Genomic DNA, 26493 nt, shown 5'->3' on the forward strand with positions numbered 1-26493 from the left:
ATGCACATGAAACACACACACATACAGATACGCATGCATGTAAACAAATGCTCCCTGAGAGATCAAGTCCGCTCAATCAAGGCCATGCACACACTCTCTTCTCCTCCTGAAACACACGCACATCTTTAGACACATGCCCCTCTAGAGAGCAGATCCAGAGCCATGAGTACATGCATCACCTTACCCCAGACTCAGAAGCACATGCTGGGGAATACGTAGCCCCAGACTCCCTTTTAAAGCAAACCACCTCTGAAGAGCCCACACGCACAAACACGCATTTACACACTCTACACACTCCTGTGCCCCACACACCCAAATGCTCCTCTCCTCACGGCCACTGTCAGATGTGAACTTGAACAGGATGTGACCCAGTTTCCCAGTCGCAAGGAAGCTTTGGCTGGGGCAGCCCTGAGGATCTCAGAAACCTGGCGACTGACCCAACAGGCTTATCCAGAACTGTCTGGGTTCCAAAGTTTCTTTCCTTCAACAAAGGGCTACTGAGTGCCTCTCCTGTGCCAGGCACTGCTTGGCAGGGGGAAAGTGAGAGAGACAGACACGGTCCCCCAGAAGTGGCTCTGTTCTTGCAGTCCTTGCCCAGATGCACCAGCAGGTAATGAGGACCCCCCATATCTGGGCCCTGACACAGCCAGGGCTCTAGTTTAGAGGTGGCTTTTTCAAGACATCATGGTTGGGGCTTCCCTGGTGGCGCAGTGGTTAAGAATCCGCCTGCCAGTGCAAGGGATACAGGTTCGAGCCCTGGTCCGGGAAGATTCCACATGCTGCGGAGCAGCTAAGCCCGTGCACCACAACTACTGAGCCCACATGCCACAACTACTGAAGCCCGCACGCCTAGAGCGTGTGCTCCACGACAGGAGAAGCCACCGCAATGAGAAGCCCGCATACCACACGAAGAGTAGCCCCTGCTCGCCGCAACTAGAGAAAGCCCGCGCGCAGCAACAAAGACCCAACACAGCCAAAAATAAATAAATTAAAAAAAAAAAAAAAAAAACCATCATGGTCAAGGTGCCTTTGAGCCAGGCCTTACAGGACACAGGAGAGGGTGTACGAGGCAGAGACACAGCATATGAGCAAAGACAGGGAAGCAGGGAAGATGGGGTACAAAGAGGCGGTGCCAGGCAGAGGTGTGGCAGCCGAGTTCCACCGCTCACTGTCTTCAGGGTGAGGGCGCTCACTGCACATCTCTGAGCCTCAATTTCCTCATGTGAAAAATGGGGACGATAGCAGTGGCTACCAGAGAAGGACCTCCATTCGTTCAACAAAGAGAGAGGAGCAGCTAGTCTGTGCCAGGCACTGTTCTGGGCACCTGGAGTCACTGTGAAGGTTAGAGGAGGTGATGAATGCCAGCTCTTGGAGCCATGTCTGCACACACTGAGTACCAGCTTGGTGGGCCTGAATGCTAGTGGAAAGAAATAGGGCTCTGGAATGAATGCAATGGTGTTTGGTGCTCTTGAGCAGCGGGGGCAGGAGGGAGCAGATGGAAAGATGGGAGGGCCAGAGGCTGAGGCTGGGAGGCCGGTCTGGAAGAGGAGGAGGAGGGACTGGTGATCGAACTCAGGGGGCATCTCCGGGTGAGAGACACCATCTCAGCCCTGACTTCCTCTGGGCAGCCCCTCACCCCGATTCCTTCCAGGGCAGGGCCCTGGATTCCCCTGCAGGTTTGCAAAGCCAGGCAGGGGTGGTGGTGAGGGGCCCCTTTCCCTCCCCCTCGGACACAGAGCGGGGGCTCCCGGCATCTGATGCCTTCTGTTGGGCTCATCTCCCTGTCTCTGTTTTCATGTTTTCCTCTCTCACGATGGCTGTGTGGAGCACATCTCTCAGAAAATACTTGCTTTTGAAAGTTGTTGCCATAACAACCACTTCATTACACGCCAGGCCCAGTATCTCAGAAATGCAGAATCTTTCCTTAAAAGCGTGCGCTGCACATCAAAGGGGAATAGGAGCTCATTATTTTTACATTATTTTGCAGGCAAATAGATATTTTCCAATACACATTTCTTTTCTAAGTTGATTTTCTTGTTCAGTGGAAATGCACATTTCTTTCTTAACACTTTCCTGCCTGCAGGGCTCAGGGCCTAGAAACCTAAGTTCCTCAGAGTAGGAGGGAGAAGACATTTCTTTTGATGGGATATCCATCCCTCAGCCCATGAAGGGTGGTTTGCTCTAAGTCACAATTTAACTGCACCCAGAAATTCTAGGACAGGAGGAAATTCTCAGTGCAGCACGCACAAGACTTTCTCGGTCTGACTTTGTTCTAACCAAGGTTTCGTAACAAGTGAAGTTAAAGACTTAGGGAGCCAAATCAAACCCAAGCCAAACGGGACTTCCCTGGTGGTCCAGTGGGTAAGACTTTGCACTCCCAGTGCAGGGGGCCTGGGCTCAATCCCTGGTCAGGAAACTAGATCCCGCATGCATGCCTCAACTAAGACCCAGTGCAATCTAAATAAATAAATTTTTTTTTTTTAAAAAGAGTATCTTAACCAGTTGGGATGGAGATGTGTTCCAGGATTTTGTCTTCTGAACCAGAGGGTGCTGTCAGAATTTAATAGGTTCCTTTAAGTGAAGGCCTAGCATGTATCTCTGCCCTCACTAGCACATAAGCTTCATGACTTTTGTCTGTCTGATTCACTGCTTTACCACCAGAACCTAGAACAGTGCCCGGACCTGTAGGGGTTCAGAAAATATTTGTTGAATGGACCGATGGGTGAATGTGCTGGGAGCACTGCATCTTGTAACAATTCTGCAGAGAAAGGAAGCGTCATCCCTGTGATACAGATGAAGAGCTCGAAGTTTACAGTAGTTAATACAATAATAATATTAATAACAATAATAATAACTGACATTTTAAATCTTATTGAAGCATAATATGCATAGGTCCCACAAGCCATGCGGCGCAGCTCCCAACCCCCCAAAATAGTAATATGCATGGAGAGAAATGCACCTATCTTAAGTACACAGCTCCCTGACTTTTCATAAACACCCCTGGGTAACCAACACCCAGATCAAGAAACAAAACATTCGGAGGGAGGAAGGAGGCAGTGAACAGGACCAGTTTCTCTGGTGGCCTTACAAGAACCCACTAAGATGCTGCACATTTGTTTTATGTGGATTTCTGTACGTATTTGTTCTATTTTACAACAGAAAGGGCAAGGCCTACTTAGAGTCACTAAGTCCCATAACTGTTATCCTGACCTCTAATGTCAGAGATCAGATTTGCCTGTTTTTGTGATTTCTGTAAATGGAACCACACAGTGGGTCCCCTTTTGTGCCTGACTTTTTTCTCTCGTCATTGTGTTTTTTTTGTTTTGGGGGTTTTTTTTTTTGGCCACGCGGCTCGCAGGATCTTAGCTCCCCGACCAGAGATCGAACCTAGGCCTACGGCAGTGAAAGAGCTCATTCCTAACCACTGGACTACCAAGGAATTCCCATAATGTTTTTGAGATTCGTCCACGTCGTGGCAGGTAGCTGACCATCATCCACCTCTCTGCTAATAGCAGCTAACTTTGAATGAACATTTACTGTGTGCCCGGTAAGCTCATGTAATCCTCCCAACACTCTAAGATGAAAGCATTTTCCTAAGTGATTTGTCTGGAGTCCCGCAAACAATGAGTGGGGAATTAAACTCAGAAATGTATGGCCCCCAAACTCCTGCTGTTGTCAGGAACTTTTTTCCTTGCTGACTCAAGTCTATCGCTAAGCAAGGTCAATAGCTGGACCAGGCCAGGGATGAGAGGAGGGCTTTTTACTCCAATATGATATGGCCTCAGCATCCTAGGCCTCAGCCTTTTGTAACTGCTCTTATATTTCTCAGGCTCCTGCCCTCACTGTCAGGCTGTCAGCTGCTCCCTCCTGCTGGTGCCAATGTGCCTGCCGACAGCCATACCAACAGCTCTTGTTACTTGTAATCCACTATGACCAGGAAGCCAAAAATACAGGGGTTATTAGAACTGTGTGCAAAACAAGAGATAATTGCTATGAATAAGGGCTTGCCTCTCATGGGTCTATAGACAATGAGATCTGTGATAGCTTCACTTCTGTTTGTTTCCTGGGTCCAGAGAGGTGAAGTTTCTAGATAAGCCAAGTACCTCTCTAGTAAATTTTTTCCCTTTTTGAATGCTTTAATAAGAAGGTTTTTTGTTTGGAGTCTGAGGACTTCATTCTTGTCGTATTTCTATAGCTTGTGCTGATGGTCAGTACCTGACAAGTTAGCTCAGGTCTTTTTAGTCCTGAAATCCCATCAGACAAAGCAGCCATGAGGAACACACAAAAGTCCTTTTGCAGCTCTAGGCTCTGAGGCAGAAATGAGTGAAGTGATACTGTGAGGGACTGGTTTCCAGCCTCAGAGCAGAGCTGGTGTCCTGTAATCCTGGGCTTTCATTGGTCTGCTCCAGCTCCACTCTCCCGGGCGAGACTCTCCCACCCCCTCAGGTCCCACTTACCTGATTCTGGACCTGCGCTGGGTGCATAAAATAAGCAGGATGGGACCCAGCCAGCCTCGTCCCCTGGCAGCCTCCTGCTCCTGTGCTGTGTAGCCCTCCTGGACAGCCCAGGTCTAGGTAGCATGGTCCCACTCTAGTCCCCCATCCCAGTCTGTCCTTCCCTCCATCAGCGCTCACTTACTTCCACTAGGCACTTTTCAGCTCTCGATTTTTTTTTTTTTTTTTTTTTTTGCTGTGCCATGTGTCTTGTGGGATCTTAGTTCCCTGACCTGGGATCAAACCTGGGCCCAGGGCAGTGAAAACTCCGAACCCTAACTGCTGCACTGCCAGGGAATTCCCTCTCAATATTTTTTAAAAAATGAAAACCTAGGGCTTCCCTGTTGGTGCAGTAGTTGAGAATCTGCCTGCCAATGCAGGGGACACGGGTTCAAGCCCTGGTCTGGGAAGATCCCACATGCCGCGGAGCAACTGGACCCATGCGCCACAACTACTGAGCCTGCGTGTCTGGAGCCTGTGCTCCGCAGCAAGAGAGGCCGCGACAGTGAGAGGCCCGTGCACCGTGATGAAGAGTGGCCCCTGCTCGCCGCAACTAGAGAAAGCCCTCGCACAGAAACGAAGACCCAACACAGCCAAAAATTAATTAATTAATTAATTAATTAAATTAAAAAAAAAAAAGAAAACCTAAACCTTCTCTCCACCCACCTTACCCCCCTTGGAACAAGCCAATTCTGCATCTATTAACCTACTCATTTCCACCTTCCTGACTTCCTATATTCACATCCACTCTCTGGAATCTCTTCTGAACCAGTTTTTAACACTTTACTGGTTTCTTCAGTAATTAATGGGTTAAAAAAAAAATCTTTGACACCAGTTTAAAAAAAAAAAAAAGAGTAAATCCGTCCCATGGGCTCACACCATGAGCGTGAGCGCTCGGTTTTCCTGGGTTTCACACTCCCCTAAATCCAGGGCCTGACACCAGAGCGAGCGCCTCTCTTCATGGACAGGTACAGCCATTTGCTCGTTTCCTGACACTTCCTGCCGAAGCTCCAATGGCTGTGCTGTAAAAAGCCACTCCACCCTGGGCCCACAGCTCACGTTTGGCAACTGTGTCCCTTTTAATGGATGCACACGTGTCTATTGTGGGTACAACCATAATGGTTTCCATGGAGACATGGTCACAGTGACTAATTAGACAAAAGAAGAGTGTTTTTCAAAGCCTTGAAAGACATGATGGATGGAATAGACGAACATCATCTTAGTCAGTTGACATATTCCTTCTCATTTATCCCCAGAAACTTCAAAAAATGGTCCCTGGTGACTTGACTTTATTATGGAGTTGGACTCTCTAGCCACTGGGACAGAGCCTTCCAGATTCTCAACTGCAGGATTCTGATCCTGACACATGTTCCAAAAGCAGCCACAGGGGTACTCGTCCACTGCCAGCATTTCCAGACTAGGCCGTCCCACTCTGACACCACCTGCTTACTCTCATTATGGCCATTAAGGAGACCAAGGATGCTCCAGGTTTGGCGACCTCGTCCTACCCCCTCCAGCACACCAGCCTGACTCAGCCATCAGCTGCCCCACGGGGCTCACCCCACTACCTTCACTTATTTGTTTCAGATGTTGGGTGCATGAAAATTAATAAAAGGACATCTCAGCTAAACTTGGAGTTGGGAAGGCCTGTAGAGGAAGCTCTCATACACTCATCGTCAATTACCCCAAACAGGAAGACCTCATTTACTGACCCCAACAGGAAGAGATCTACCTTGCACTGACAGAAAGTGCTACTGCTTTACTACCCCAGCAGGAGGAGGAAGACTTCCTTCCCGCCCAGCAACAAGCCCAGCCAATGGAAAACGCCACAGCTCAGCCAATGAGAGGCCGTCGTCACCTGAACTTTTACTTTCCTACAATGAACTTTAATTTTTTTCCTTGCTGATGACTTCCCTTCCTTGTCCTGTCCTCCTTACTATAAAAGCCTTCCATGTTGTGTAACCCCTCAGAGTATCTCTCTGTTGCCAGATGAGAGGCTGCCTGATTCATGAACTGTTTAATAAAGCCAACTAGATCTTCAAATTCACTCAGTTAAATTTTGTTTTTTAACAGATGCAATTTTTCTTGTAGTCCCCTCCCCCTCAACAAAGCTGGGGCAACGAGTATGAACTATCCCACATTCTAAAGAAAAGTGATATTTTCCCCAAGGGCGTGTAAACTTAGCATAATGTACTGGCAAAAATCTCAGAAGTGAGGGAACATCCCCAGGTATTTCTTCCAAAGGCTGTACACTGATCTGCATAAGCTTTTCCACTTTCCTGACCCTCATCCCACCATGATCCCAAACAAAAAGAAAAGTGTTCAGAACACAAAATACCAAGACCTGAAACTACAACTTGACAAGGAAAACTAACCTGTCTCAGATATACTGAGTAATGAGTCCCAAAGCCACGCTATGTAACAGCAAAATAAGAATAATATAATAATATATCTGGATAGAAATGAGAAATGCCTGGACACAAGTAAGACGCAAACGGCAACTATGCAAACATACTTCAGCTAACTGCCCAAGAAGAAAATCATCTAAAGGCAAAGCATCCAGTCTAGAAGAAAGCACAACCTAAAACTGAAGAAAAGTTTACCAAAGTGCTGTTATAAAACTGCATAATAAGAATACAAATATTTTAAAAGCATAAACTCTTAAGAACAAACATAACAGAAGAAATGACAGTAGAGATATCAAAATTTTGAAGATAAAAAGTGAATGGATGAATGGTAATTGGCCCAGAAAAAGAGAAAATTGAGACCTTCATGTGCCTGCAGGGTGGAGAACCTGCAAACAGAAAACTGATTCAAGCCACAGAACTCTGCGTCGACCAGAGCACAATGGAGGCTGGGGTACAGGAGATACTGAAACAGAAGTGACCAAAAGGCTGTATGATGAGCATTTAGAGCTCCAGGTCCCCTTTACTGACCCTGTAAATCCAGGTGATGGTATCTCCCACCCAGCAGCAGAAGAAGGTGGGCAGTTTACTCCCTGGAAAGGTCGAAGCCAGAGGCTCAAGAATGAACATGAATCGCAGCTAATGGTGGGTATAAGGTGCTGTAATTAAAACACTGGAACTGGGCTTCCCTGGTGGTGCAGTGGTTAAGAATCCGCCTGCCAATGCTGGGGTCATGAGTTCAACCTCTGGTCCGGAAGATCCCACATGCCGCGGAGCAACTAAGCCCGTGTGCCACAACTACTGAGCCTGCGCTCTAGAGCCTGCAAGCCACAACTACTGAGCCTGCGAGCCACAACTACTGAAGCCCGCATGCCTAGAGTCCGTGCTCCACAACAAGAGAAGCCACCGCAGTGAGAAGCCTGCGCACAGCAAGGAAGAGTAGCCCCGGCTCGCCACAACTAAAGAAAGCCCGCGCGCAGCAACGAAGACCCAAAAATAAAATAAATAAATAAATTTATTTTAAAAAACACTGGATTTAAGTGCAAGGCTATACACTAAACGGGGGGAGATAGAAGTCCTTTCCACACTTAGCCCCCAGAACACTGGCAGACAGGTTGGTGGCCTGAGGCAGGAGAGCCAAGGCCTCCTTTCAGGGAAAACTAGCCCAAGAGAAAAAACTTACGAGATACTGACATTTCAGGCTTCCCAAGGGCACATCTTAATCCCTAGTCCTTTACCCCAAAGTGAAGCCCCCAGCCAACAAGCACCACCGCTGCCAAACTCACTCAGAGATTCCAATAAGCCTTTTAGTGCCTCACTCAAATACAAGCAGATAGCCAGGGATCACCAGATAGTTGGAGGAAACTTGAAAACTGAAAGATAAAGAACAAAACAAACAGAAAACAGCTTCAAAAAACCCAACACAACAGAAGAAGTGAGAGAGGAGGGAAAGTATGACTATAGGAGTAACTCAGTAGAGGACGCTAAATAGAAAAAAATAAAGATAGAGCAATGTAACATGTTATTTAGAAATATGGAAGTAAGACTAGGAAGAAACAACCGAGACTTGAAAGAGGCTGGCAAGAATGAAGAAAGGTAGGAGAGAGTTGATTTTCCTTATGAACCTTGGAAAACAATTTGACTTTTCAAACTATGTGCATTTATACTTTTTTTAATGGAAACTAAGCGTTTTTAGAAAAAGAAAAACAAACTTTGTGTCATTAAGTCTTCAGGCATTCGGGCAGAAAAAGCAAATCATCTACAAATGAGAAAAAGCCTCAGGCTGTCCTCTTGACTTCCACAAAGCCAGAAGATCCTGGGAAAATGGTGTTTCAGTTTAAAACACATGTGAGCCAAGGTCATTCTATCCTGCATAGATGCTGTTCAAGTACAAAGACAACAGTCATCAGCTAACTCAGGGTGTACTTTAGTTATGACCCTCTCTTGGAAAAACTACTTGATAATAAAATCCAGCAAAGGAAGAGATAAATAAAAAATAGAAAACTCAGAGAGGGAGACATCATGGCAAAAGGACTGAGCATGAGCAATGAGTCCATCTAAAATTAGAATTTATGCCAATGTTCAGATTGTTATTTCATTTAAATATAAATGTTTTTAAATGTAGCAATGTAAAAATAATAATGGAGTTGAGGAGTGAAGTGGGAGGAAACGGGAGAAAGCTAATGTCGTAATGTCCTATAGAGTAGGACATTCCATACCGTCTAACATGTAAGCACGTCATTTAAAAACACACGATCCTCAAGGAAATGCAAATTAAAACCACAATGAAATGCTACTATTATCTATTAGAATGACTAAATTTTTTAAAACGACAATGCCAAGTGCTGACAAGATCAGAGCACTCACGGGTTACTGGTGGGGATGCAAAATGGTACAGCCACTTAGGAAAACAATTTGGCAGTTCTCTTTTATATAGTCAAACACTTACCATATAACACAACAATCCCAATTCTAGGTACTTACCGAAGACAAATGAAAGTTCATGTCCACAGAAAACCCTGTATGTAATCGTTTAGAGCAGCTTTATTCATACTTGCCACAGCCTGGAAACAATCCAAACGTCCTTGAACTGGTGGGCAGATAAACTGTGGTACATCGATACAATGGACTTAGCAATAAAAAGGAGTGAACTAAAAGACATGACACCATTCATCTCAAATGCAATATACTAAGTGATAAAAGTCAAACTGCAAAGCCTATCTTCTGTACATGTTACATGATTTTCTGGAAAAGGCAAAACAATAGGCACAGAAAACAGATCAGTGGTTGCCTAGGTCCATGTGTGGAAGAAGGGATTGACTACAAAGGGGTACAGAAAATTTGGGCTGGAGGGTGATGAACCATTCCACATCTTGATTGATTGTGGGGTGACTACATGACTATGCATTTGTCAAAACTCATAGAACTGACTTAACACGGCTCTGTGAGAAATGCATTAGGGCAGGAATGCAGACAGTAGTCACAGACTTTTCACAAAATATGCCCATGTCTTTTGATTTAATGGACAATATTATGTTGCTCTCTCAAAAATTCCATTGTTGGATTAATTTAAGTATTTTATCTGAGAATGTGATTGTTAATTGTGCTTATTTTATTATACACAGATTTTGGGAATTCCCTGGCAGTCCAGCAGTTATGACTCGGTGCTCTCACTGCTGGGGCCCTGGGTTCGATCCTTGGTCAGGGAACTAAGATCCTGCAAACCACATGGCACGGCCAAAACAAAACAAAACAAAAATCAAACCAAAAAAAACACACAGATTTGAAAAAACATATGACTCCAACCACAATGTTTTCCCTAATCTCTTGTTAAACTTGGAGGAGTCTTTTAGGAAACAATTCCATTGGTGATGACATAATATTTGTTTGAGGTTCAGAAATTCCTTTGGTTTCATTGGTTTCCTTTTCTTCTGTTCATGTCAAGTAAAGTTATAGTTAATGACTTTTACTTTCAAAAGTATCCCATTTCACAAAAATATTGCTACCTATCTCTCTGCCTAGAAACTCCACATAGAAACATAGTGTGATGGTTATGGGGGGTGGGAGGAGGTCTTTTTGTTTTATTTATTGTACTGTTCTGTCATTTTGCATTTTAACACATATGCACTGTTTTTATGAAAACAATGAGTCCTTCCCTGACCCCACCCTAGCTACAATCACAGCTCCCCCCGACCCCATGGCGTGCATGTCACTCTCCTTACTCCAGAGGTGTCGCCACGCGAGTTTCGTTCCCTTCCTGGACCACGCATCCTTGAGAACCAAGAGCTCTGTCTTGCTCATCCCTCTATCCCTCAGAGGACCATGGTCCACACAAGTCCTCAATACATGCAGCCGGAATAAAGGAGACCACATATCAAGGCAGGCAAGAGTGAAATCAAAATCCTTCATGAGCTTAAAAAGTAAAAAAAGCATCTCAGAGTTTTCAATCCTGACCTCAGGCGACAGCTTCCCACTGTCTACTTTCCTACAGTGTAAGAGAGAAATCAAGGGAGAAGGGGGACGTGGCTAAAAGCTTAGCTCATAAGGACACTGGGAGACCAAACATGGCCATCTCACTGCCTAACAGCTAGTGACATGTCTCTCTCTCCTCCTAGTGAGAGATTTTGATGGAAACCCAGCGGTTGGGATTCTAGAACCAAGAGTAAACAAAGAGAACTTCAGAATGTGATGGAGCCACAGAAGCCTGGAAGACACCATGGTTAAGCAGAGATTGAATAGATAAATCCAACAGACTCCTTGGCATTCATGAAGTCAACATGAATTATTTGTAAGCCGTCTTCAAACATGATGACATGAGATCACTTGTTATTTCACTGAGGAATGAATTCAACTTACATGCACTGCAGAGCTGGGTGTAGGAGGTATTGAAGGTGAGTCCCTTGGATAGTGAGTGAGCCAAGCCCACCACCAGTGCATTTCAACAGGGTCTGTTGCTCTCTCTTTGTCCTTACATGTCCCCCCAACTACTCCCAAGTGGTGAAACTTTGCTGTTGTGAGAAATGGCTCCAAAATAAATCCAACTGCTTTTGTTGGTAATAGAAGTAAAGAGGAAATGAAGAAAAAGTGAAAGCATCCAAGAAAGTGATGATGTAGAGCTATATATACTGAAAAAGAATATCAAATTATAGTGTAGCTCAAATCGACCATGTGAATGACTTCAATATAGTACATTCAAGATGGAAATCAGAAAATGTGACTCATGAAACTTAGAAAGTTCTTCCATCATAGACAAAAATGCTTATCAAATGAAAGCTTGGTTGGTTTGTTTGATCCTTCATTTGATTCAACCAATATTACTGACGTCCTACTATGGCCCAAGCACTGGTCTTGGCCCTGCGGATGTGAAAGTGAGGAGAACAAAGTCCCTGCTCTCGTGGAGCTTACTGTCCAGTGGAGGAAGACAATAAATAAATACATCCTACGTCAGGCGGAGACAAACTGTGAAGAAAAACTAAGCAGGAAGAGGGATAAAGAGTGAAGGGAGCTGATATTTTAGGTGGAGTGGTCAAGAGAGCCTCTCTGGGAAGGTGTCAATCGAGCAGAAACCTGAAGGAGGCGAGGAAGGGAGCCACATGGATCCCTGGGGGAATATGCATGGGTGTTTCAAGCAGAAAGAGCAGCAAGTGCAAAGGCCCTGAGGTGGGAAGACACTTGGAAGAATAGCAAGGAGGCCAAAGAGGCTGGAACAAGAGCAAAGGGAGGAGCAGCAGGAGATGAGCCCGGAGGGGGAGGAGGGCAGACCCGTAGGGCCACGTAGGCCACTGCAAGGACCTCGGCTCTGACTCTGAGTGGAAGGGACACCACTCGAGGGTGGTGGGCAGAAACTGGTATGATTTGACTCCAGTTGCTCACAGGATCCTTCAGCTGCTGTGCAGAGAATAACCGGCAGGGAGAGAAGTTCAGGGGAGGGAGAGCAGCGAAGAGGCTACTGCAATAATCCACGTCATTTGCTGGGAGCTTGGACAAAGGTGGTAAAGTGGAAATGGTGAAAAATGGTCTGACTTGGGAAATAGTTTGAAAAACATATTCATATGCCGGGGTGGGGGGGTGGGGGAGTGGTCGTGCCCATTCCTAGAAGGTGTCAAGGGTGTACTTGGAGCAAGAATCTTTTACTTGTGTTGAGCCATTTACATTGATTTAAATATTGCTTTAAATTATGCATTATATTCTTAAATCTATTGCTGATAATGAATAGTGGCTTATGTTCAGTTTTAGCATCATTCTCATTTTGATAAGAATGACCCACTTAGGGTGCTATAGGGTGACTGATTCATGGGCAATCCCATTGTTGGGAAGCAAGATTCAGGTCCAGACACAGCCAACTACTTGTGCTTGGTGTCTGATATCCAAATGGCAGTAAGTACACTCAGGGCACCCAGGAGGATACACCTGACCTAGTCTGGCTTAGCCATAAGGCCAACGATTAAGACAAAAGTTGTGTGTTTTTACAACTACCAGGAAGGATGCTTTAGACAACAAATCCAGCAGATTAACATGGCCTCAGTCCTATTCAGTGATGCTCTAGCACCATGGAGTTTGACCACAGGAAGGGGCAAATGGACAGTCTCATGCAGCCACATGGGCAATGAAACCTCTCTGCCTTCAGGTCCCAGGCCAGGAAGTAGAGGACGGGTGGGGAAACTGCCAGGCTTCCTGCTTACCTGCAAGGTCTCCTCCACTGTTTTGCTATGAAGCCTCTAAACCTCGATAACTATTCATGACTTTGTTTGTTGTTGTTGTAAGGGTTGAATGAGATGGTGGAGTCAGTTTTCCAAATTGGGGAGGGGTTGGAATCAAATAGGCTTGAGTAAACATGCCACCTCTGCCCCATACTTACTCCGTGACTTGAAAATTGCTTAGCCCCTCTGCACCTCAAAGGTAGGAATAACGGTACCTACCTCACATGTGAAAAGCCAAGTGAAAAGGATATGAGACCATGTATGTCCAAGTGCCCAACACTGCACTTGGCACTTAGAAAGCCCTGGGCCACGTTTGGCCCTGACGCTGGCTTCGTGAATGTTCCATTGCAAGTCCCAGAGTTGGGAAGTGATTTCTGAAGGGGTTGAAGGACCTTGAGGGGCCCCTTGGGTCTGTGAATATTAGACCCCAGTGGACTTGTGCATCCCCAGACGACTGGACCACACTGGGCTTGTGCATTCTCAGATTGGACCATACTGGGCTTGTACATCTCTAGACTGGATCACACTGGGCTTGCGCATCCCCAAACTGGACCACACTGGGCTCATGCATCTGGCTGGCCCTTCTTTTCCCAGATGGAGAATCAAGCCCAAAAGAAAAGAGAGCGTTAGCCAAGGCCACATGGCCAGTAAGAGTCAAAGCCATAGCTGGGACTCGGAGCCTGGTGCTTCCTCCCTTACCCAATACTAGCTCCCGCATTCACACCCTTTACAATTTGACAGAGATCCCCAGGTGCTGCCGTGAGCTACCCCAAGATGCTCTTTGGAGCTGATGCAAAACATTTTGTTTTGTGTCACACCTGTGGTGACAGCTGAGTGAAACTGAATGTTCACAGTCATTCTGCTCAGAAACCACACATGCGTTCCATGTAATCGGAGTTTCAGAATGAATCAGGTTTCCAAACTCTCCTCTCTCCATCTAATCGCATGTCTGTATATGGTAACCTTTAGAAAATGAGTCTAATAATTAGTCATCTTGGCCTAGTTAAAGAAAACAGTATGTTCTCCAATTTCACTTTGTTTTCAACAAGAGAGTGATGCCAACGGTAATTTTCACCATGGTGAAAATGTACTTCTCGGCTGGGCCCTGCCGTCGACCATCAACCTAGACAACTCCAGCACCCACACCTGCCCGGTGCTTTCCCACAGCTCACCCTTTAACCAGGCTGTGACCCCCAGGTGCCCTCCCCCCACACACACATCTATTGACACCAACTGTGTACTGGGCCCTATCTGAGATGTTTTGGACTCATCATTACACTTAATCATCTTTGCAAAACAAACCTTACTGCCCCATTTTGGAAATGAAAAATTTAAGAGCCTGAGGGTCCCTGCCTACTGTCCAAATCCCAGGTCCAGGCCCTCTCCCCCTTTCTCCCTGCACTCTAGCCAAGCTGCCTCCTTGCTGTTCCTCAAAGGCAGTGAGCTCATTCTCACCCCAGGGCCTTTGCACATGCAGAGTCCTCCATCTGAAATGCTCTTCCTCCTGACTCTGTGCCTAGGTAACTCCTACTCACCCTTCAGATCTCAATTCAAGTATAATTTCCTAAGGGAAGAACCCCTCACACCTTCCCATACGGTCCCATAGTTCTTTACTCACATCACACCAGCCTTCCTCTCCTTTCAAAGCAGCTATCTCAACTTGTCGTTTCACGTTTATGGGATGATTTGCTATTATCTGACCTTCCCACAAAAGCATGAACTCCAGGAAGGTAGGGATGGGGCATCTTGTCCACCACTCTGTTCCCACACCTAAAAAGGACACATAATAAGAGTTTAGTTACTACACTGGATGGATGATGGATAAATGGGCAGATGGATGGATGATGGATGATTACAAAATCTAAAAAACAAAAACAAACAAAGACAAAAAACTTTCCATCCACCCGGGTAAGAGACGGGGCCAGAACGCAAGCCCAAAGCCTCCGACTTGTCACACTTGCTCTGCTCTGCCTGATGATCATCCAATCCCACAACCACCACCGAAACCAGCACAAACACACAGGGACACGCACACGCACACGCAACCCCCAGACTCTGGACCTAGAAGACTGTGCCCACTTCCATAGAGCAATCTACGGAAGCAAAACTCTCCAGGCAGTAACCGTCCTGTCCAAACTGTCCCCACACGCCCTCCACACACACCACATCCCACATCCCACATGCCCGGAGCTTCCAAGGTGCTGATTCAATGGATCCAGAAGGGCCCCCAAACCCACACTGTTAACATGCACCCAGGTAATTTTGAAGGGCGTGTGTCCCAGGCCTCCGTTTGAGGGTCCCTAGACTAGGGCGAATCCCGAGGAGCGGGTGGAGATGCGGTGAGCCACCCACTGGAGAAGCTGTGATGGCCGCAGAAGCTGGGGCCATGCTGCCCTCTGGTGGTCATGGTGTCGCTGCAGCTGCTAGGCTTCCTGAAGGACAGTGGCCCATAGCGGCCGCGCACCTTCGTTCCATCCCTGACTCAACAATGACCTCTCCAGGACTTCTTTCTCTTTGCAAATGGAACACAGTGTTTTCCAAACTTTGACTCTTCGGGTAGCATCACCATTTTGCCCATCTCATATGACACCCGCTCTATTTTTTTTTTTTCTCTAAATGTTAGTGTATAAAATAACTTTTTCCCCCTTTTTTTGGCCACACCACGTGGCTTGTGGGATCTTAGTTCCCTGACCAGGGGTTGAACCCAGGCCGACCACAGTGAAAGGACGGAGTCCTAACCACTGGACCGCCAGGGAATTCCCTAAAATAACTCATTTTAAAAAAAGAAAGGTTAGTGCACCACAGCTAGCCGGGAGGGAGGCAGCTGCCGAAGAGGCAAGAGGCTTTTTCTTCCCTCTTTGTTTCCTGGTGCGCGAGGAGAGGGGATTCAGAGTGCCGCCTAAACGAGCTCCAGAGACCGGCGCGAGCCGCGGCTAGCAGCACAGAACCACAGCAACAGGGGCGCAGAGGGAAAAACGGAGAGATTCCCGCACAGACGCTCGGCGCCGAGCAGCACTCACCAGCCCGAGAGGCTTGTCTGCTCCCCCGCCGGGGCGGGCGGGGCTGGGAGCTGAGGCTCCGGCTTCGGTCGGATCGCAGGGAGAGGACTGGGGTTGGCGGCGTGAACACAGCCTGAAGGGGTTAGCGCACCACAGCTGGCTGGGAGGGAGTCCGGGAAAAAGTCTGCAGCTGCCGAAGAGGCAAGAGACTTTTTCTTGCCTCTTTGTTTCGCGGCCTGCAAGGAGAGGGGATTCAGAGCGCCGCCTAAACGAACTCCAGAGAAGGGCGCGAGCCGCGGCTATCAGCGCGGACGCCAGAGACGGGCGTGAGACGCTAAGGCTGCTGCTGCCGCCACCAAAAAGCCTGTGTGCGAGCACAGGTCACTCTCCACACCGCCCCTCCCGGGAGCCGGTGCAGCCCGCCACTGCCAGGGTCCCGTGATCCGGGGACAACTTCCCGGGGAGAACGCACGGTGCGCCTCGGGCTGCTGCAACGTCACGCCGGCCTCTGCCGCCGCAGGCTCGCCCCGCCTCCTCCGTACCGCTCCCTCCCCCCGGCCTGAGTGAGCCAGAGCCCGCGAAGCAGCTGCTCCTTTAACCCCGTTCTGTCTGGGCGGGCAACAGACGCCCTCAGGCGACCTACACCCAGAGGCGGGGCCAAATCCAAAGCTGAACCCCAGGAGCTGTTCGAACAAAGAAGAGAAAGGGAAATCTCTCCCAGCAGCCTCAGAAGCAGCTGATTAAAACTCCACAAACAACTTGATGTGCCTGCATCTGTTGAATACCTGAATAGACAACGAATCATCCCAAATTCAGGAGGTTGTCTTTGGGAGCAGGATATATTAATTTTTCCCCTTTTCCTTTTTTTGTGAGTGTATATGTATATGCTTCTGGGTGAGATTTTGTCTGTATAGCTTTGCTTTATAATAGCTTTATTTTACTTCACTATATTATATCCTCTTTCTTTCTTTCTTTCTATTTTTTCTCCCTTTTACTCTGAGCCATGTGGATGAAAGGCTCTTGGTGCTCCAGCCAGGCATCAGGGCTGTGCCTCTGAGGTGGGAGAGCCAACTTCAGGACACTGGTCCACAAGAGACCTCCCAGCTCCACGTAATACCAAATGGCAAAAATCTCTCAGAGATCTCCATCTCAACATCAGGACCCAGCTTCACTCAACAACCAGCAAGCTACAGTGCTGGACACCCTATGCCAAACAACTAGCAAGACAGGAACACAGCCCCATCCATTAGCAGAGAGGCTGCCTAAAATCATAATAAGGCCACAGACACCCCAAAATACACCACCAGACGTGGACATGCCCACCAGAAAGACAAGATCCAGCCTCATCCACCAGAACACAGGCACTAGTTCCCTCCACCAGGAAGCCTACACAACCCACTGAACCAACCTTAGCCACTGGGGACAGATACCAAAAACAACGGGAACTACGAACCTGCAGCCTGTGAAAAGGAGACCCCAAACACAGTAAGATAAGCAAAATGAGACAACAGAAAAACACACAGCAGATGAAGGAGCAGGGTCAAAACACACCAGACCTAACAAATGAAGAGGAAATAGGTAGTCTACCTGAAAAAGAATTCAGAATAATGATAGTAAGGATGATCCAAAATCTTGGGAATAGAATAGACAAAATGCAAGAAACATTTAACAAGGACGTAGAAGAACTAAAGAGGAACCAAGCAACGATGAAAAACACAATAAATGAAATTAAAAATACTCTAGATGGGATCAATAGCAGAATAACTGAGGCAGAAGAACGGATAAGTGATCTGGAAGATAAAATGGTGGAAATAACTACTGCAGAGCAGGATAAAGAAAAAAGAATGAAAAGAACTGAGGACAGTCTCAGAGACCTCTGGGACAACATTAAACGTACCAACATTCGAATTATAGGGGTCCCAGAAGAAGAAGAGAAAAAGAAAGGGACTGAGAAAATATTTGAAGAGATTATAGTTGAAAACTTCCCTAATATGGGAAAGGAAATAGTTAATCAAGTCCTGGAAGCACAGAGAGTCCCATACAGGATAAATCCAAGGAGAAACACACCAAGACACATATTAATCAAACTGTCAACAATTAAATATAAAGAAAACATATTAAAAGCAGCAAGGGAAAAACAACAAATAACACATAAGGGAATCCCCATAAGGTTAACAGCTGATCTTTCAGCAGAAACTCTGCAAGCCAGAAGGGAGTGGCAGGATATACTTAAAGTGATGAAGGAGAAAAACCTACAACCAAGATTAATCTACCCAGCAAGGATCTCATTCAGATTTGATGGAGAAATTAAAACCTTTACAGACAAGCAAAAGCTGAGAGAGTTCAGCACCACCAAACCAGCTTTACAACAAATGCTAAAGGAACTTCTCTAGGTAAGAAACACAAGAGAAGGAAAACACCTACAACAACAAACCCAAAACATTTAAGAAAATGGGGATAGGAACATACATATCGATAATTACCTTAAATGTAAATGGATTAAATGCTCCCACCAAAAGACACAGACTGGTTGAATGGATACAAAAACAAGACCCATATATATGCTGTCTACAAGAGACCCACTTCAGACCTAGAGACACATACAGACTGAAAGTGAGGGGATGGAAAAAGATATTCCATGCAAATGGAAATCAAAAGAAAGCTGGAGTAGCAATTCTCATATCAGACAAAATAGACTTTAAAATAAAGACTATTACAAGAGACAAAGAAGGACACTATATAATGATCAAGGGATCAATCCAAGAGGAAGGTATAACAATTGTAAATATTTATGCACCCAACATAGGAGCACCTCAATACATAAGGCAAATACTAACAGCCATAAAAGGGGAAATCGACAGCAACACAATCATAGTAGGGGACTTTAACAGCCCACTTTCACCAATGGACAGATCATCCAAAATGAAAATAAATAAGGAAACACAAGCTTTAAATGATACATTAAACAAGATGGACTTAATTGATATTTATAGGACATTCCACCCAAAAACAACAGAATACACATTTTTCTCAAGTGCTCATGGAACATTCTCCAGGATAGATCATATCTTGGGTCACAAATCAAGCCTTGGTAAATTTAAGAAAATTGAAATCGTATCAAGTATCTTTTCCGACCACAATGCTATGAGACTAGATATCAATTACAGGAAAAGATCTGTAAAAAATACAAACACATGGAGGTTACACAATACACTACTTAATAACGAAGTGATCACTGAAGAAATCAAAGGGGAAATCAAAAATACCTAGAAACAAATGACAATGGAGACACGACGACCCAAAACCTATGGGATGCAGCAAAAGCAGTGCTAAGAGGGAAGTTTATAGCAATACAAGCCTACCTCAAGAAACAGGAAACATCGCGAATAAACAACCTAACCTTGCACCTGAAGCAATTAGAGAAAGAAGAACAAAAAACCCCCAAAGCTAGCAGAAGGAAAGAAATCATAAAGATCAGATCAGAAATAAATGAAAAAGAAATGAAGGAAACAATAGCAAAAATCAATGAAACTAAAAGCTGGTTCTTTGAGAAGATAAACAAAATTGATAAACCATTAGCCAGACTCATCAAGAGAAAAAGGGAGAAGACTCAAATCAATAGAATTAGAAATGAAAAAGGAGAAGTAAACACTGACACTGCAGAAATACAAAAGATCATGAGAGATTACTACAAGCAACTCTATGCCAATAAAATGGACAACCTGGAAGAAATGGACAGATTCTTAGAAATGCACAACCTGCCGAGACTGAACCAGGAAGAAATAGAAAATATGAACAGACCAATCACAAGCACTGAAATTGAAACTGTGATTAAAAACCTTCCAACAAACAAAAGCCCAGGACCAGATGGCTTCACAGGTGAATTCTATCAAACATTTAGAGAAGAGCTAACACCTATCCTTCTCAAACTCTTCCAAAATATTGCAGAGGGAGGAACACTCCCAAACTCATTCTACGAGGCCACCATCACCCTGATACCAAAACCAGACAAAGATGTCACAAAGAAAAACTACAGGCCAATATCACTGATGAACATAGATGCAAAAATCCTCAACAAAATACTAGCAAACAGAATCCAACAGCACATTAAAAGGATCATACACCATGATCAAGTGGGGTTTATCCCAGGAATGCAAGGATTCTTCAATATACGCAAATCAATCAACGTGATACACCATATTAACAAATTGAAGGAGAAAAACCATATGATCATCTCAATAGATGCAGAGAAAGCTTTTGACAAAATTCAACACCCATTTATGATAAAAGCCCTGCAGAAAGTAGGCATAGAGGGAACTTTCCTCAACATAATAAAGGCCATATATGACAAACCCACAGCCAACATTGTCCTCAATGGTGAAAAACTGAAACCATTTCCACTAAGATCAAGAACAAGACAAGGTTGCCCACTCTCACCACTATTATTCAACATAGTTTTGGAAGTGTTAGCCACAGCAATCAGAGAAGAAAAAGAAATAAAAGGAATCCAAATCGGAAAAGAAGAAGTAAAGCTGTCACTGTTTGCAGATGACATGATACTATACATAGAGAATCCTAAAGATGCTACCAGAAAACTACTAGAGCTAATCAATGAATTTGGTAAAGTAGCAGGATACAAAATTAATGCACAGAAATCTCTTGCATTTCTATACACTAATGATGAAAAATCTGAAAGTGAAATTAAGAAAACACTCCCGTTTACCATTGCAACAAAAAGAATAAAATATCTAGGAATAAACCTACCTAAGGAGACAAAAGACCTGTATGCAGAAAATTATAAGATGCTGATGAAAGAAATTAAAGATGATACAAATAGATGGAGAGATATACCATGTTCTTGGATTGGAAGAATCAACATTGTGAAAATGACTCTACTACCCAAAGCAATCTACAGATTCAATGCAATCCCTATCAAACTACCACTGGCATTTTTCACAGAACTAGAACAAAAAAATTCACAATTTGTATGGAAACACAAAAGACCCCGAATAGCCAAAGCAATCTTGAGAACGAAAAATGGAGCTGGAGGAATCAGGCTCCCTGACTTCAGACTATATTACAAAGCTACAGTAATCAAGACAGTTTGCTACTGGCACAAAAACAGAAATATAGATCAATGGAACAGGATAGAAAGCCCAGAGATAAACCCACGCACATATGGTCACCTTATCTTTGATAAAGGAGGCAAGCATATACAGTGGAGAAAAGACAGCCTCTTCAATAAGTGGTGCTGGGAAAATTGGACAGATACATGTAAAAGTATGAAATTAGAACACTCCCTGACACCATGCACAAAAATAAACTCAAAATGGATTAAAAACCTACGTGTAAGGCCAGACACTATCAAACTCTTAGAGGAAAACATAGGCAGAACACTCTATGACATAAATCACAGCAAGATCCTTTTTGACCCAGCTCCTAGAGAAATGGAAATAAAAACACAAATAAACAAATGGGACCTAATGAAACTTAAAAGCTTTTGCACAGCAAAGGAAACCATAAAAAAGACCAAAAGACAACCATAAGAATGGGAGAAAATATTTGCAAATGAAGCAACTGACAAAGGATTAATCTCCAAGATTTACAAGCAGCTCATGCAGCTCAATAACAAAAAAACAAACAACCCAATCCAAAAATGGGCAGAAGACCTAAATAGACATTTCTCCAAAGAAGATATACAGATTGCCAACAGACACATGAAAGAATGCTCAACATCATTAATCATTAGAGAAATACAAATCAAAACTACAATGAGATATCATCTCACACCTGTCAGAATGGCCATCATCAAAAAATCTAGAAACAATAAATGCTGGAGAGGGTGTGGAGGAAAGGGAACACTCTTGCACTGTTGGTGGGAATGTAAATTGATACAGCCACTATGGAGAACAGTACGGAGGTTCCTTAAAAAACTACAAATAGAACTACCATACGACCCAGCAATCCCACTACTGGGCATATACCCTGAGAAAACCATAGTTCAAAAAGAGTCATGTACCAAAATGTTCATTGCAGCTCTATTTACAATAGCCAGGACATGGAAGCAACCTAAGTGTCCATCATCGGATGAATGGATAAAGAAGATGTGGCACATATATACAATGGAATATTACTCAGCCATAAAAAGAAATGAAATGGAGGTATTTGTAATGAGGTGGATGGAGTTAGAGTCTGTCATACAGAGTGAAGTAAGTCAGAAAGAGAAAAACAAATACAGTATGCTAACACATATATATGGAATCTAAGGAAAAAAAAAAAAAAGGCCATGAAGAACCTAGTGGCAAGACGGGAATAAAGACACAGACCTACTAGAGAATGGACTTGAGGATGTGGGGAGGGGGAGGGGTGAGATGTGACAGGGTGAGAGAGTGTCATGGACATATGTACACTACCAAACGTAAAATAGATAGCTAGTGGGAAGCAGCCGCATAGCACAGGGAGATCAGCTGGGTGCTTTGTGACCATCTAGAGGGGTGGGATGGGGAGGGCGGGAGGGAGGGAGATGCAAGAGGGAAGAGATATGGGAACATATGTATATGTATAACTGATTCACTTTGTTATAAAGCAGAAACTAACACACCATAAAAAAAATAAAAATAAAAAAAGAAACCTGAATCTTCACAGTAGATGGGGAAAAAAAACAATTTTACTCACTATAAATAGGACAGGGGAGGGACATATGGAGGAGTGGGGAAAAAAGAAAACAAGGATTACCAAAAATATTTTTAAATAAAGATTACCATTTGACAAACAAATATAAACAATGACTTGCCCAGGCGGTGAAAGTATAAAGAACAGCACAGAAATTATCATAAAAGTCAGGATGGGGTGATCTCTGGGTGAAGGAAGGAGGCTGTAATTGGGAAAGGATAGTGGGAGTTCCCAGAAACCCAACTCGCCTTAATCTGAGAAGTCATTACAACCATGTGTTAACCTGGACATATGAGTTGACTGCATGTTTTTCTGTATTTTTATCTCACAATAAGAAAAAGTGATGAAACTTAAAAATAAGCAGTGAAATACAAGTAATTTACAACCACACACCTGAAACTAAGGGAGATGACATTGAGCAGCTGTGTTAGGGGCGGGGACCTACCTGGCCGTGGGATGCTGGGAAGAGCTCTTGGCCTCCTGATGAAACAGCCGGGCAGGGCCAGGAGCCCCGCCTGGATAAATGCTCCAGAAACAGGCTGACCAGCAAGGGGTCTCCCAGGTGATCCACCTCCAGGCAGCAGCCACCCAACCCCACCCCAAGCCCCCTTCCTTCCTTCCTGGGGGGCGGACAAGGCTGAGATTAAAGCTCAAAGCTTGGGGACTTCCCTGGTGGCGCAGTGGTTAAGAGTCCGCCTGCCAATGCAGGGGACATGGGTTCGAGCCCTGGTCCGGGGAGATCCCACATGCCAGGGAGCAGCTAAGCCCGGGAGCCACGACTACTGAGCCCACACACCGCAACTACTGAAGCCCGTGCGCCTAGAGCCCGTGCTCTGCAACAAGAGAAGCCACCGCAATGAGAAGCCAGCGCACCGCAATGACGATTAGTCCCTGATCCTGGCAACTAGAGAAAGCCCGCGCACAAAAACCAAGAAAAAAAAAAAGCTCAAAGCTTGGAGCATGTCTGTGGTGGCCGGGCTGCTGTTGGAGGGTCTTGGGTCCAGGGTGATGAAAACAACATGAACCCACTCTCGGGGGACAGTTATCACCCCAATCACCAGGCGGGCTGCTCTGGTTCAGTTACGGGGAACTGGAGACCTTCAAGGGTTAGTCACTGACACTGTCCATTCTGATTGGTTGAGTCCTGCACTATGCCAGTTGTTGAATATGTTTGTGATCAGCCCTGCTGATATTCATTAAAGCGTGTGTGTAACTATTAACCGAAGCACGGCCCACCGAAACACCATCGCACATAGCTCACATACCTCCAGTGGGGCATGTACCGAGCCTCAGGGCGGGCGAGGCTTTACCCGGCCCCTCCCAGAGCGGCTCTAAGGATGCAAACATCACCACCAGGCAATCACCAGCGCGGAGCACCGTACAGAGGAACGTGGGAGCTGGGACGCTCCCGGTACAGGTGAGCATGTTGAGGCCCAGAGGATGAAAGGAATTCCGCAGGGGAACTCACAAGTGCTCTGCTGTCTGTTTCTTATCTAATCCTCACAACACCCCTGCCCAGGAGCAGCTGGGGAAACTGAGGCCGGACCCAGCAACCACCATGCTTTCCCTCTACTGGATTTTAGTTTTGTTTTGTTTTGTTCATTTTCCTCCTCTTTTCCATGTGCCTTTCCTTCAAGGAACCCTGCTGCTGACTCACTGAGTGCCGACCCCTCCTTGTCCCACCTTATTAAGCCCACCCCCATTTTTATCAAATGTGTGTGTCCAAGCATAGTGAGGAAATCTGGAAGAACAGACCCCCATCATGTTGTTTTCTTCTTTCTACATTTTTGCATTTTCTGATTCCTTTTTATAATAAGGTTTGAAAATGAGAAAATACAGTTGTGTGTTAAGGAAATACAGCAGTGCAGTTTTGGACCATGAGCTCTAATATGAGAATGAGGAGGTGGGGGGTGGGTGGAGGCATCCTCTGCTTTCTAGTTGCTAAGTGACCCTAGGCAAGTCCTTCCCCTGCCTGGGCCTCAGTCTCCCCATCTATTCAATCAGAAGGATGTGCTAGCTATTCTTCACCTCCAGCCCCTACTCCACCCCACCCATTTTCCCACCCTGCTCTGTGCCCCAGAAGTTGGCCCCTGCGGACTGCACCACCCAGACACACTTGCCGGCTGCCTTCTGGGTCCCAGAAGCTGGGAGGAGAGAGAAAAGGCAATATTTCTTCCCTGCTGCCTTCCTCCTTTGGGTCTCATTTCTGGCAATAGCTCAGCCCTCTCCGTGACTACAGCTCCTGCAGGGTGGCCCCTGTTTTATGTCTCCAGTTCTCAGTGGAATCCCTGTCCCCTGCCCTTGTCCACCCACACTCCCATCCTTCCCACTGTTGCTCTTCCCTAGGACCCTGATGCCTGGGTTGGGTCCCTTTACCCCACCATTTTCCCCCTCATTAAATCCACCTGAATTGGATTCTGTTCCCTGCTGGAACCTCAAGTAACACAAGGAGTTGGTTAGTCCATGCAGCAAGTATAAATTTCCCAGACCACATCCCCGGTATAAAAAACCTATTTCCCTATTTCTTCATATTTAAATCCATTCTAGCTTTTAAGCTCCCATTTCCACTGAAGGTAGGAAACAAAGTGCAAACATGAAACAGAACAGCCACTTCACTCCACTCTTCTTTCAGTAAATGCCCCTTGTCTTCAGATTTCACAGGCCACTCCAAGCCAGAGCCCAGAGGCGGGGGGGGGGGGGTCACATACCGCACCAGCACCTGGGAGGGTTGTCGGGCTGGGAGTGGTCCTCAGTCCTCACTGGGCTCTGAGTCTGGGTCCCCCTGATTCCTGTTGCTGCAGGAACTAGAGTTCGGCCAAGGCCCCTGATAATTCCTGAGACCCTGAGGCCCACTCAGGACAGCATCCACACTCAGCCACATGCACGCCCTCTCTGGGGGCTTGAGGACTCTAGCCTGCCCCTCTATGCTGTGCTGGAGTCGCTGGCCTCACTGATGCTGTCCTCAGGCCACTCCATTCCTACACTTCCCTCGGCCACTCTGCTCCACCAGTCGGGCGCCATATTGGGCTCCTCTATGAGGCCTTCCCTACCACGTTAACTGGGGTTGACTTGGAGGATGGGATGCTGGACACATTCTCGGGAACGCAGTAATTCTAAACCCTAACCACAGCCCCTCCATCTGGTCCTTCCACACTCGCTAATTGAACTCATCTCCTTTAGGGCAGGAGAACACTCTTCATCGCCACCCATTCTTCCCCACCCTGCGGTTTATGGTGTAAATTGTGTGCTCTGGGTCCCCTTGGCTTTGTGTGTGATAGGCCAAGCCAAGCTTTGAGAACTAAAAAAACAAGCGAACAGACACATTTTTCTCTCTCCTGCATCTGGCTCTTGCAATCAAAAGCCATCGCTTTCAAGAGCACTTTGGAACTCAAAACTCTAGAAGTTGACTCTCAATTGCCCAGGCTTCTCAGGGATCCCCCCTCCCCTGGGGTCTCAGCCTCAAGGTCCACTCTTAGTAATAGGGATGATCTTCAGTGTCACTTGTAGCTGCGACCATCTCCAAATCATTCACTTACTCATTCAGTTAACAAATATTTCTTGGGTACTGTTAGGCACCAGGTGCTATGCTGGCCTCTGGGAATACAGTAGGGAATTGAAACAGACACGATCCATGTCTTTGGGGAGCCTGGAGCCTCCTGGGGAAGGCAGGTGCTCGTCAGAAGAGGGACAGTAATGAACGTAAAGTGACAACGGCATACAGTGC

General features: G+C 45.8%; 1 protein-coding gene across 1 annotated transcript in view; it reads right to left on the reverse strand.

Annotated features, from left to right (window-relative positions):
* Positions 1-26493, reverse strand: part of TOX2 (TOX high mobility group box family member 2) — a 271638-nt gene that overhangs the window by 241993 nt on the left and 3152 nt on the right. Inside the window, exon 2 of the mRNA XM_082430207.1 lies at positions 14717-14868. Coding sequence (XP_082286333.1) covers positions 14717-14868 — 152 coding nt within the window. The remainder of the gene's footprint in view (positions 1-14716; positions 14869-26493) is intronic.

The sequence above is a fragment of the Balaenoptera physalus genome (genome assembly GCF_965194825.1).
Source record: "Balaenoptera physalus genome assembly, chromosome: 16".
Taxonomy (NCBI): Eukaryota; Metazoa; Chordata; class Mammalia; order Artiodactyla; family Balaenopteridae; genus Balaenoptera; species Balaenoptera physalus.